Source organism: Megascapheus bottae, chromosome 11, assembly GCF_031878675.1.
Source record: "Megascapheus bottae isolate mThoBot1 chromosome 11, mThoBot2.hap1, whole genome shotgun sequence".
In the NCBI taxonomy this organism is placed as follows: domain Eukaryota; kingdom Metazoa; phylum Chordata; class Mammalia; order Rodentia; family Geomyidae; genus Megascapheus; species Megascapheus bottae.
In genome coordinates, this window is record NC_143519.1 from 39,142,917 (window position 1) to 39,157,077 (window position 14,161).

At 38.0% G+C, this 14,161-nt stretch overlaps 1 protein-coding gene across 1 annotated transcript in view; it reads right to left on the reverse strand.

The window, feature by feature from the left end:
* The window catches only part of Vwa8 (von Willebrand factor A domain containing 8), a 281,874-nt gene that overhangs the window by 163,261 nt on the left and 104,452 nt on the right, over positions 1-14,161 (reverse strand). Inside the window, 1 exon segment of the mRNA XM_090342080.1 lies at positions 23-99. Coding sequence (XP_090198206.1) covers positions 23-99 — 77 coding nt within the window.

Genomic DNA, 14,161 nt, shown 5'->3' on the forward strand with positions numbered 1-14,161 from the left:
ACTGGTGCTCAAATGCTCTTACCTATGCAGTTGGATATATTCTCGGGGTCTGTTGAGAAGGTGAAGGAACCGGTCAACAATCTTGTTTTTGCCAACACCCTGCAATTACAAAATTTGCTTTAAATAGAAAGACACTGTTGTTTGGAGGTTGTTTCTACCAAACCAGGAAATATTTTACCAAGACCTACTTTATTAAGATTGTAGTGTTTTATTTTATTGTTTATGAACAATAAGTAAGACTTTTACATGGCCTATTTTCTAGGGCATAAACATTTCCAAAAAATTACTTCTATCTTGGAGATACAAATATAACTACATAGACATAAAAATACATGATGGGATATATACTCTATAGACATATGTTATATAGATTGATATGTATCTATGACATCCAAACCCTCAGCTTAATTTTAACTATGTTCAAAAATCAATGTGCAAATGATTGTATATTGAGAATCCCTTCTTGAGTACTTGTTTGTTAAGCATGACATTTGAAATATGATATAAAAATCGATGTTAATAAAATCTTTTAAAAAATTACTTCTAGGGCCAGGAGTTTGGCCTAGTGAAAGAGTGCTTGCCTAGCATGCACAAAGACCCTGGTTCAATTCCTTGGTACCACAGTGGTGTCGAGGCTCAAGTGGTAGAGCTCTAGCCTTGAGAAAATCCAAGGACTGTGCTCAGGCCCTAAGCTTAAGCCCAGGACTGGCAAAAAACAAACAAACAAAAATTACTTCAAATTCATTGGTTCTAAGCTATTCTTATTTAAAAGGAAATGTCTAGCTTATCATCCTATACCTTGATTTCTTTTTTAAAATAACTATACATGGAAGTCTGGACATTATAGCAGAATATCAACTATTTCCAATTTAAGAATGGCACTAAAGGTGATCAAATATGTATAAAAACTAATTTTCCTCATCAGTGATTTTTCCCATACTTCAGAAGCATAGTTTTCAATTACAAGAAGATAAATAAAAGATGGAAACATAATTCCCTGATGTTACCAAGCACTTATCTTTTTATTCCCTTTTTCTAGTCTCCTAAAATCCTGGGAAACTAATATCCAATATATACAAGGAACTCATTAAACTAACCCTTCCCAAATCTAATAAACCATTCACAAATGGGCAAGGGAGCTAAGGAGAAACATCTCAGAAGAAGAGGTGAGAATGGCCAAGAAACACATGAGGAAATGCTCATCATCCCTGGCCATAAAGGAAATACAAATCAAAACAACTCTGAGATTCCATCTCACCCCAGAAAGACTGGCCAAAATTGTGAATTAGAACAACAAATGTCAGTGGGGATGTGAAGAAAAAAGAACCCTATTGCATTGTAGGTGGGAATGTAAACTAGTGCAACCACTTTGGAAAGCAGTGTAGAGGTTCCTCAAAAAAGTAAACATAGGTCTCCTCTATGATCCAGCCACACTAATCTTGGTCATCTACTCCAAACATCATGAGCCAGGATATGATAAGGACACCCGCGCATCCAGGTTTGGATGCTCCAGATGCCTCACAACAGACAAGTGGATCCAATAAATGTGTTACCTATACACAATGGAATTTTACACAGCCATTAGAAAGAATAAAATAATGCCATCTACAGGGAAATGGATAGAACTAAAGTAAATCATGTTAAGTGAGATAAGCCAAGCTCAGAGAGACAAATAGCCCATGTAGTCTCTCATATGTGCAAGTCAGATTTAAAACACACTGGAATAGCCAGGGCGCAATGGCTCACACCTGTAATCCTGGCTACTCAGGAGGCTGAGATCTGAGCATCAAGGTTCAAAGCCAGCCTGGGCACAAAAGGACCTGAGACTCTTACCTCCAATTAACCCCTAGAAAACAGGAAGAGTGGCTTGGCTTAAGGGTAGCGTGGTAGCCTTGAGCTGAAGAGTTCAGAGACAGTGCCCAGTCTGAGTTCAAGCCCCATGACCCACAAAAACAAAAACAAAAACGAAACAAAAAACCCACACTGGGATATGACAAATTATACAGGATTTTAGATACTAACACACAGTGAGACCAAAAAGGATACTCTTAGGAAAAAAACACAAAGCCTAAGTACCACTTCCTATTTACCTGATTCCTGTAATTGTAATCCCTCTGTATATCACCTCTATAATAATAAGGTAAATTTTTAAAAAATAAAAAATAAAGTAAAATTTTGGGACCCTCAAGTATATGTGTTTTTAGAAATGGCCATCTTTCCTTAGCACATATTGAAGACAGATTATTAAACCTCCCACATTATTTCCCTGTTTCAAAGTTTTCACTTGCAGATAGAATACAAATGATGGAGGTAAATCTTTTATAAATTAGTTTTTGTTAAAGAAGTAGAAATGGCTATAAAGCCAAGCTCTGTCAGAGGCAGTGGCAATAAGAATATTAATATGTTGTACTCTGCTAGTTCCTGTATTACACATTACCATGTCTTTCCCCTTCCCCCCTTCCTTCCTTCCTTCCTTCCTTCCTTCCTTCCTTCCTTCCTTCCTTCTCTCCTCCTCCTCTTCCTCCACCTTTTCCTCTTCCTCCTCCTTCCTTTTTGTTGCCAGTCATTGGGCTTGAACTCAGGGCCTGAGCACTGTCCTTGAGCTTTCTCAAATCTCAGGGATAGCACTCTACTACTTGAACCACAGCACCTCTTCCAGCTTTTTCTGTGTATGTGGTACCCAGGCTTCATGCATGCTAAGCAAGTATTCTACCACTAGGCCACACTCCAGGCCCTCATGTGTCATTTCATTTAATCATTTCATTGAGAAAGACCATGAGATAGAAACTGAGATTGTTTCATGCCAGGAGCCAGTGGTTCACACCTGAAACCCTAGCTACCCAGGAGGCTTAGATCTGAACTTCCTGTTTTGAGTCAGCCTGGACAGGAAAAGTCCATGAGACCCTTACCTCCAATTTACCACTAGGAAAACTGGAACTGGCACTGTGGCTCAAAGTAGTAGCAAAAGAGCTCAAGGGACAGCACCCAGGCCCAGAGTTCAAGCCCCCAACTGCCCCGCCCCCAAAAGGATTATTTCAACCTCTCAAATCAAGAATTCAAGGCTCAGCAAAGATAAGCAATGTGTTCACAGTCACATTGCTAATCATAGTGGAACTAGGACTTAAATTCAGGTGTGTGTAGTTCAGATGTTCATTCTTCTAGCCAATACATTATGGATTATGTGTCTTTCAATGTGAAATTAATTTAGGCACTCTGGATCTTTCTCTAAATAATTAAGTGGGTTAGAGAAATGTGTGGTGCTTTGTAGAAACAGCAGAAGTCCAATAGAGAAGTAAGCACTACTACTGGTATTTTTAATAAAAGTACCAATGACTCTGCCATTATCTACTCAAACCAAATTAATGGGCAAGTACTGAGGGGTAGGGTAGACAAGGTCACTCTGTTTTGTGTATCATTCTGCCTGAGCCTGGTATAAAACCTATCACAGATAATGTATTCAATAAATATTTATCAAATGCATGAACACAGAAAGACTAGAAAGAATGTGCAAATCTTCCTAAAACACAAATGATGAGCAGAGTAGTTAGCACACTGAGTAACTGAACTGTGGTACATTAGAGACTTATGAAAGTAGGAGACATGTTGTGAATTATCTTCATTTACTTCACCTACTAACAACTAAAGGTTATCAGAGCTGAATGTCAAACTAATAAAAATCACTAATGTGAGAATAAAAGGTCATTTTATCTCCTAGGAATCCTTTCAACATCGAACTGGATTTTGCCAGAAGTAATTTCAAGCCTAGCATAGAAGCACAAAGAAGAAAAATTGTATTTGCACATTTGCATGTCAGCTTCAGCAGCTATGTAAGCTTAAAATGGCATTCTTCAATAAACATAAAAATTTAAATAGATAGAATCAGTAATTAAAATGCCTGTGTTAAAGATGTTTTAAATTTGGTAATCTCTGAGAAAAGCAAACATCGCATCTGATATGATTATCATATCAGAAGCAGAAGGATTTCCTGAAAGCAGTGAGCCATGATAAACTACTACCAGGGAGTTCCCCCTCCTTCTCACCTTTGGAATTGCTGAATTGGCTATGCTCTTTCAAATCCTTCTTGAGCAATGTACCATTTTTGTGGGTCATGGGGCTTAAACTCAGCTTGGGCACTGTCCCTGAGCTCTTCAGCTCAAGGCTACCACCCTACCCTTAAGCCAAGGCCCACTTCCTGTTTTCTAGAGGTTAATTACAGATAAGAGTCTCAGGTCCTTTTGTGCCCAGGCTAGCTTTGAACCTTGATGCTCAGATCTCAGCCTCTTGAGTAGCTAGGATTACGGGCGTGAACCACCTCACCTGAGCTTATGCTTCTTATAGATGCAGAATGAAATCCCCAGTGGACAAAAAAAGAGAGAAGCTTTTGGCTGTCTCTTTAAATATTAAGGGCTCCAGAGCCTGGCCTCAGCTGTCTTCTTGCTCTATGAACTCTGATCTACTCTCCCAACCTCAGTAATCACATGTGGCTCATACTTTTCCTAAGCTCCATCTGAGGAAGCCTATTCAGGTCAACAGAATTTTTTAAAATTATTTATGTAATATGTGTTCATGGACAGGACTTGTAAAAATAAAATAAAATTCATAAAAGTAAAAAATATATATTTATTTATTTATTGCCAGTCTTGAGGTGAACTCAGGGCCTGGGCACTGTCCTTGGATCCTTTTTTTTTTTCTCAAGGCTAGCGCCCTGACACTTGAGCCACAGCACCACTTCTGGCTTTTTCTGAGTATGTGGTATTGAGGAATTGAACACAGGGTTTTGTGCATGCTAGGTGAGCACTCTACCACTAGGCTACGCTCCTGGCCCTTAATAGAACTTTTTTTTTTTTTTTACCCAGAGGTTGATACTGAACTTGTTACCTCCTACCAAGTCAGTCTATCTTTCTTTTTAACCCCAGTTTAATGGCTTTGGATCTCACTGTTTAATGTACATATCTTTGATTGCAATGATGGGGACTAATTTCAGGTCCTTGGGCTTGCTAGTGCTTTCCTCTTTTTCTCTCTCCTAACCTCATTCTTTGTGGCCAATATCTGTAAAACTTTTTTTCCTTTTCTTCCCATTCTCCCTTTCCTCTTCTTGCCTCTGCCCCTCCTCCCTTCCTTCTTCTCTTCTTATCTAATTCATTAACTATTGTGAGCATCTACATGAGCTCAGCATTATTCCAGCTGAGCTTTTTTTATGGATGATAAAAAATACAATAGCTATATGGTGCTTGGCTATGCTCACAGCTTATAGTCTAACAAAAAACACAGATGATTATGCAAATATTAGGGATATCTAAGGTGAGTGTTATCCAAGATGCCTTAAGATTTAACCTAAGATTCAGAAAGTTCCACTGCAAGTGAGTGACGTTAAAGCTGAGACACCCAGGATAAAGGAGGAGGTCTGGGGAAGAGATGGGAAGTCCCAGGTACAAAGAACAATGTGTGGGAAGTCTTGTGGATAACTGACTGGACCAGTGAGGAAGAGAGTTGTAAGGAATAAGGCTGGAAAAGTAGGCGGCAAAACCTTGGAAGAGTTTGTACTCTTTCCTAAGGGCACATAATAGTATCAAATTTTCTGTTTTAGAAGCTCACACTGATGGAATAGTTTAACAGTTTAATAGTTAACTGCTTCCAACAAATGGAAGCAGTTTAGAAATTCCCTTAAAGAGTTCAATAAAAAATGATGATGGCCTTGGGCCAGGAGGGTGGTCTAGTGGTAGAGTGCTTGCCTAGATTGCCTGGGTTCGATTCCTTGGTAGCCACTTATAGAGGAAAAAGCCGGAAGTGGTGCTGTGGCACAAGTGGTAGAGCTCTAGTCTTAAGAAAACCCAAGGACAGTGCCCAGGTCCTGAGTTCAAGTGCCAAGACTGGCAAAAAATGATGATGGACTAAACCAAGGGGTAGAGAGAAGTGGGTAGATGAAAAAGATTCCTAGGAGACTGAACTAACAGGACTCTATGAAAGCCTAGATGGAGGGAAAGAAGAAGAAATAAAATTTTCTGTATTTCCCCAAGCACAGTGGCCCACACCTGTAATCCTAGCTACTCAGGAGGCTGAGATCTGAGAATTGTGGTTCAAAGACAGCTCAGGTACTAAAGTCCAGGAGACTCTTATCTCCAATTAACCTCTAGAAAACCAGAAGTAGCCTTGAGCTGAAGAGCTCAGGGACAACATCCAAGCCCAGAGTTCAAGCCCCATGACCAACACACACACACACACACACACACACACACACACACACACACACACACATTCTGTCTTGGACAAACTGGTAGGTTATACTATTTCTCAAGAAAGAGATGGGGGAAGAGAGAAGTGAATTGGCTGGGTGGGTTGGGCAGCTGAATTTAACTGGGGACATGTTTACTTGGAAGTGCCTGGTTCTCACATCTGCTCTCTCTTTTTCAATTTACTGTCTCAGCCCTAAAGAAGTGCTTTCTCTTCAGTGTTCCGGGGAAGTGGGTTGCTTTTCCACCTCTAACTGCCCCGCAGGTCAGTCCACAACTTGTTCCATTTGTTTTATAAATCAGATCTCATCAGGCCATTTCCTATTTCATTTCATGAAGATCTGATGGCTTCTTCGAGGACATGGTGGAAAAACAAGCTAGGAAGGAATTTCTGTAAATATCCTGAACAAAATGAAACAGTTATAGCAAGTTGTTCCTTTCACTCATAGTTTCTGCTTAGAACAGAAAATCCTTAGGATTACTTTAATTGCATAAATACATAAATAAGTCTTACTTTTCCATTATAAAAATTACACATCCTCATTTTTTTCTCACTGCAAAATTTAGCAACAAAAACATTACTCAATATGAAACTGCTAAAAAGTTTACTAATATTTTCATCTTATTTGTATTTATCTTTTCTTACTAGTCATTAGTCTCTATATACAATTTTTAGCTTTTAATAAACTTGACATAGGAATTGTTATATCATGATAAATCTTATTGAGGATAACACTGAGTAAATTTTATTTTTTTAAATCTATACATGGTGTAAGCCTAAAAAAAATACTAATTCTATCATTATTGTGCTGTCCTACTGAATTCTTCACAGCAATGTACTGGAGAGAGAGGACAGCCAGGAGGCAAAAGGCCCTTTAACTACAAGCTTGGGGGAAGTAGGTAATCTATGAAGTTCCACAGACAGAATCAAACTGAGGTCAGGAAGAAAACATGCTTCTGGTTTCTGTGAGAGAAAAGCTCAGAGAACACAGCTTTAAGAATTCTCAGGTCTGCTATTTTAGTTATCCTGTTTCCTTAGTAAAAATCCTTTACAGAAAAAGGACACTGGGCCTGTCTGCTCAGACAAGTAGGAAATATACAACTTAGGAAACTATCTGGATTCTATCAAGGGGGAGCAAGAGAAAGGCTAAGATTAGAAGATAAGGATACAGACAAATGGAAGCAGGCAAAGGGAACAGTTTAGAAATGAAATTTGGGCTACGAATACATTCATCTTGAGACTTGCTTGTAGAAGGACCAGCCATAGGTCCTGAAGCCATCAAGTTCAAAACAGCAGTTGAACAAACTTTCTCCAAGTATCACTAACATGCTTCTGCCACCAACTGTCTCAAGAGCACTTCTGCACATTCTGTCTTTGCTCATGTCATTTTCTTCTGACTAGAACTCCTGGTCTATAATCTTTTACCCACTGCCACCCCCCATAACTTTCCGATGGAATGTTCTCACTTGTCCACAGTATTGCCTGATTGTCAGGTTGTTTTCTGTCCTGCTTTTCTTTGAATTCCTATAAATCACTATCTCTCCCCACGGTGTACTCTAGTAATGTGTCAGATGCTCTGGCAAGTAGACATACCTTTGAAAACAGGATAGGTTTCTATCACACACAATCTACAGATATTAACTATAAAATTCTGAGAGAAACAGATTTCTAAAAAAGAAGTCATGAGACTTGCTTTTGCTAAAGGTGGAGAAACTTCTTCCAGAAACTTTCTACTCCTTTTGTGCAAGAAAGAGGAGGCACTCCAAGATATAGAAACAAGAGCTATATAAGGTGTGACTGTTGTTCTTAATGTACTATGTTATTTCTCATCTTACCTTGTTATCTGATATACTGTATGTATGTTTGTTTTTTTGAAATAGGATAGGGAAGGGGGAAAACAAGATGAGGGGAGGAGTGGGGGAGGGAAATAGGGACAAAAACATGAGAAGGGGTAAAATTAAGCTCTAAAAAACCAGAAGTGGCCTTGAGCTGGAGAGCTCAGGGATTATGCCCAGGCCCTGGTGTATGGCAGCAGCCTTGAGCTGAAGAGCTCAGGGACAGTGCCTAGGCCAAGAGTTCAAGCCTCATGACGCACCAAAAAGAAAAAAAACAAAAGCAGTAAGAAAACACCATATAGGGCCGGGAGTTTGGCCTAGTGGTTAAAGTGCTTGCCTAACATGCATGAAGACCCAGGTTCGATTCCTCGGTACCACATACATAGAAAAAAGCCGGAAGTGGTGCTGAGGCTCAAGTGGTAGAGCTCTAGCCTTGAGAAAGTCCAAGGACAGTGCTCAGGCCCTGAGCTCAAGCCCAGGACTGGCAAAAAAAAAAAAAAGAAAAGAAAACACCATATAGACAAACTAAGTTGACAGACAATATAAAAGCAAAAACTTCCAAGATCATAAATTCAGGTAACCTTACTGCCAAGATGTTTGGGAGAGGATGATGATGATGATGATATAAAGATAAATGTCACTGTGTTTGAGAAGGAAAGTATTTCATAGAGTTGAGGCTACTAGGCCATAGAGCCATTAACAACAAAGCACACTTAGCTATTCATTTCCCTGATGCCACTACCAGCTGCAAAGAGAATTTCTGGACAAATTGTTCAGTCCCCCTGCAAACATTAGACAATTATGGTGGCATAGCAACACAGTATATTTCTAACAGTACACTGTAGCAACTTGCCAGGACTCAGTTCAAATTAATTAGCAAAATTCACACATTTTAATTTTGGCAATAAAATATGTATTGTATCTCAATACTAAATAATTCAACAAACATAAAAAAATCAAGTCCCTCTCATAATAAGGTTATAATTAAAGAGAAAGGAGAAGATAATAATGTTTATAAAACTCCATTAGACTGACACTAAGTAAATTATTTGACTTTGACAATGTACAAATTACTTGATACAAAAATAAATAGCAAGGGAAATTAAGAAAAAGAAATAATATATTTCTAGCTGTAAAAATAAAAACACAGTTTATTTTTGTATGTAAATCAAACAATAAATTAAGTTGGTTAATATAGATTTACTCTAAAAAATAATTCCTCAATGAAGATATGTTAATATTGGTAAATGCTGAGTTAAGTGTTTAGACATTTAGGGAGTGGGATAATACTTCTCAGGAGAATCAGAAGCATATCCTTTTTGTTATCATTGGATATGGTCCAATCCAGGCTTGAGTGCTGAAAGGTTCATTCCCAGTTTGTGGAGCTATGGAGAGATGGGATCCTGAGAGAGCTAATTTCATCAATGGACTCACCTACTGATGAGTTCATAGTTGAACAATTAAGAGGCTCACATAGTTGGAGGAAGAAGGCCACTGGAGGGTAGGGTGGGGGAAAGGGGTGTATTTTTGAAAAGTCCATCTTGTCTCTGAACTTTTCTTCACTCTCTCTGATTCCTACTACTATGAGGTAATCCAATTTGCTCTGCTGTACCTTCTCCTATGATGTTTTTGCCCCAGGCTCAATGCAGTGAGAACTGCTAACCATGAACTGAAAAACATGAAACTGGGAGCCAAAATAAATCTTTCTCTTAGGTATTTCTCTCAGATATTTGTCACAGTGACCAAAAAATGACTAATATAATCTCAAGAAGACTTGAGAGGCCCATCAACTAGATGCAATGATTAGGCTTTGATTGAAACTGATTGGAGCAAACTAAAATTGTGATAAATTGAAGAAAACTAAAAAAAGACAATGTTTTAGATTAAAGAATTATTAATTTATTAGATATAATAATAAAACTTATAGACAAATGCCAAGATATGTTCAAAAATCATAATGTATAAAGAGACAGCATACAAAAAGTATTGGGGAGATATATAAAGTAGTCAAATGCTGTTGTTACTTATTAAAGCTGGTTGACGGATTTAATAGGGGTAATTATATACTCTACGCTTTGTAGAATATATAAAATACTTTACATAAAAGAAAAAATTTAAATGTCCTTTCCTCTCTATATATAAAGCATAGACTACTATGCAATTCTAGTCTTTTATAATCAATCATAAAAAGTTAGCTGTTATGGTGGGCACTATTGACTTATGCTTGTATTCCTAGCTATTTAGGAGAATAAGAATGAGATGACTCTGATTTGAGGCCAGCTCAGGCAGGAAAGCTATGTGAGAGGCTTTGAATGGGAGGCTTGTGGTTGAGAGGCCAATCTAGGCAAAAATGTCTGTGAGGCTCCATCTCAATGGAGGGAAGCTAAATGTAGCAGCAAGTACCTGTCATCTGCGAGGATGACAGGAAGGCTATAATAGACAGATAAAGTTAGGCACTCACTGGGCAAGAAGTAAATCCCATCTCAAAAATTATTAGCAAAGGGGCCAGGAGTATGACCTAGAGGTAAAGTGCCTACCTAGCATGCACAAAGCCCTGGGTTCTATTCCTTGGTACCACATACACAGAAAAGGATGGAAGTGGTGCTATGGTTTAAGTGTAGAGCACCAGCCCTGAGCTCAGGGACAGTGCCCAAAACTTGAGTTCAGGCCCCACGTATGGCCAAAAAATAATTATTAGCAAAAAACAGGATTAAAGGCTTGACTCAATGGTAACAAGCCTAACAAGTGTGAGGCTTGAATTCAAATCCTAGTGTTGTTTTAAGATACAATTAAATATAACAAAGTTAGCTATTACATTTTTATTGTCTTTAATATAAACACTATTATAAACTAGTGTGGTATAGTGAGAAAAATATGACCCTTGAAGATCTAACTCTTCAATACTAGGATTGTGATAATGGGGGCAAATCTCTCTTTATCTGTATATTTTGACTGTACTGTGCCTGAAATTTAGGGCTGGGGCACTGGTCCGTTAGCTACTTTTGCTCAAGGTTGGTGCTCTACCACTTATGCCATATCTCTACATTGGGCTTTTGGGTGTTTAATTGGAGATGGTTGTTTCATAGACTTCCCACATGGGATGGCTTTGAACCGTGATCCTCAGATTTCAGCCTCCATGGTATTTATAATTACAGATGTGAGCCAATGATACCCAGCAAATACACTCAATAGTACAGAATTTGTCGATTTTTTTGGCGGGGGGAGGGGCAAACTGTGGAAAGAAAAAAAATTTATATCACAGGATTCTCATAGAATGAGGTGATATAAAAGTATATTGAAAACTATAAAGCATACAAATATTAATCCTTGTGCATTAAGAAACTTGTAATTCAAGTATAGTTGAAATCAAATACATATCACAACTAAACAACCTGAATTAAGATAGTGAAAAAAATAGTACGATAGATCAGAGGATTCTGAACAGGATTTTACTTCTACTTGGGGTAACAGAAAAAGAATCCAAAGAAGAGAAAACATTGAAGCTCTAGAAATGGCAAAGCTGTGAAGTACATAGAGACATCAGGACAAAGAGGCTAGGACACTGCACTTGGGAAGAATTGGAGTCAGAACCAGACCCCATGGTTTTGAGCATCTTTATGAAGGAGGTTTTTATCTGGTAGTCAAGGTGGACTCATTTTAAGCTTTTAATAGAAAAATGAAATTGAGGTATTTTGTAAGCTTTGTTTCACAGCTAACAGGTCAGGCAGGAAATTGAGTTCATAAAGAACCAGTCACATAAACACATGAAAGGTAGGGATAGAGAAGGCATCTTACATGAAAGTAAGCCAGGACTAGCTTTTTGTATGACAAGGAAGATTTAATATGTTATCGTTTTGGCATGAGTCAAAAATAAATAAGTGAGAATACAAGGTCAACTTAAGCCCTTCAGTGAATGAATGGATCAAGAAAATGTGGTATACACAATGGAATTCTATGTTCCCATCAGAAAGAATGACATTGCCCCATATATAAAGAAATGGAAAGACTTGAAAAAATTATATTAAGTAAACCAGACCCAAAGAAATATAGGTTGCATGGTTTCTTTTATCGTTAATAATTACACTGTATATAAATCTATAAGTAAACCCAATGGATACTAAAAGACAAAAGAATTATACTTGGATATGATAAATTAAACAGGACTCTAAACATTTACACAGTGAGACTAAAAGAGGATATTCTTAAGAGAAGATCACAAGGGCTCAATAGCTATACATATAAAATGATATTTACCAAAATGAACTCCAAAAAGTGGAATCAAGAGGTTTTTTTATTTTTTACAGTTCTATTTTGTTTGTTTTCTTCCCCTTTGTTGTTGCTTTTCATTTCTTTACCTTTTGTCTAGTGTGTAAGTTTATTTGATTTGAGGAGGGGATGGGAAAGCGCAGAAATGGTGTGACAAAGGGTGAATTTGGGGGCGGGGTGGGGGTTAGAGGGGATGAGATTGTTCAAAAAGAAATGTAGGACCAGGAATTTAGCCTAGTGGTAGAGTGCTTGCCTACCATACACAAAGACCGGAGTTTGATTCCTGGGTACCACATACATAGAAAAAAGCCGGAAGTGGTGCTGAGGCTCAAATGGTGGAGCTCTAGCCTTGAGAAAGTCCAAGGACAGTGCATAAGCCCTGAGCTCAAGCCCAAGACTGGCAAAAAAAAAAAAAAAAAAGAAATGTACTCAATACCTGTAACTGCAACCCATCTGTACATCATCTTATAATAAAAATAACAGCTAAAAATAAAAAAATTATCAGACAGCTATTATTTAGTAAAATGATTTTAAAAATCTGTCTTAAAATGAAACACAGTTTTTGCAAACTCTAGAAAGATTTTACTGGACAATATTCATATATAAATTGTTGTGAATAATGGTGCCTCATTAAATAAAATTAAATTTTGATGACTTGCTTTGAAATTCTAATACTAGAAATTAAGTAACATTGTATGTTGCTGATTAAATTTTCATCTCTAAAAACAAACACATTATGTAAGGGCATTTAAGCATTTTAAAACATTATATTGCAAATAGTTTTTTTCTTCTAATATCTAATAGAATTCAATTATTTCTCAAAAATATAGCATTCTTAACCTCACACAGAAGTTTTTTCTTAGCAAGTTTTTTTTTAGTGGGGGAAAGGGGCAGTGGTGCTTGAACTCTGGGGCCTGGGTGCTGTCCCTGAGTTCTTCAGCTCAAGGCTAGTGCTCTACCACTTGAGTTACAGCACCATTTATGGTTTTCTGGTGATTAATTGGAGATAAGAGTTTCATGAACTTTAGTGCCCAGGCTGATTTTGAGCCATGATCCTCAGAGCTCAGTCTCCTAAGTAGCTAGGATTACACACATGAGCCATGAGAGCCTGGCTCTTAAGAAGTTTTTATGCAAAAAAGAAATGATGCAGCTAGTTCTATGACTCCAAATTTTCACCACAAATATTTTGTTTATCAAATGGAACACAGCTCCAAATAAAAGCAGGTATATAAAGATGAGGAAAGCAGGAAACTTATTCTCAAACTAGAGCTGCGAACAACAGAAAAAAGCTCATTGGTTAGAAAATGAGTAACTATTCCTCTTTTTGTTAAAGAGAAAGTCATGTTATGATAATAATAATAATAGTATGAAAAGGAATCTAATGCTATAGTTACAGTGGGTAGTAAATAAGGTGTGTGATAGCACACTACGGTAGTTCTATAATATGTATCATTCTGTACTAGTTACTGTCTAATGTGTAATTTCAGGGCACATTTGGTTGAAAGGCATCAATTCTGATTCACTTCCTGGAAAGACTATGTGTCACGAAATCCACACGGAAAATCAAGATTTTTTTTGGGGGGGGGGGTGGTTTATAGGGCTTAAACTCAGCAGGGGCGCTGTCCCTGAGCTCTTCAGCTCAAGGCCACTACCCTACCCCTGGGCCTGGGTGTTGTCTCTGGGCTCTTCAACTCAAGGTTACTACCCTATCCTTAAGCCAAGCCTCATTTCCCTTTTCTAGAGGTTAACTGGAGATAAAAGTCTCCAGTCCTTTTGTGCCCAGGCTAGCTTTGACTCTTATCCTCATATCTCAGCTGCCTGAGTAGCTA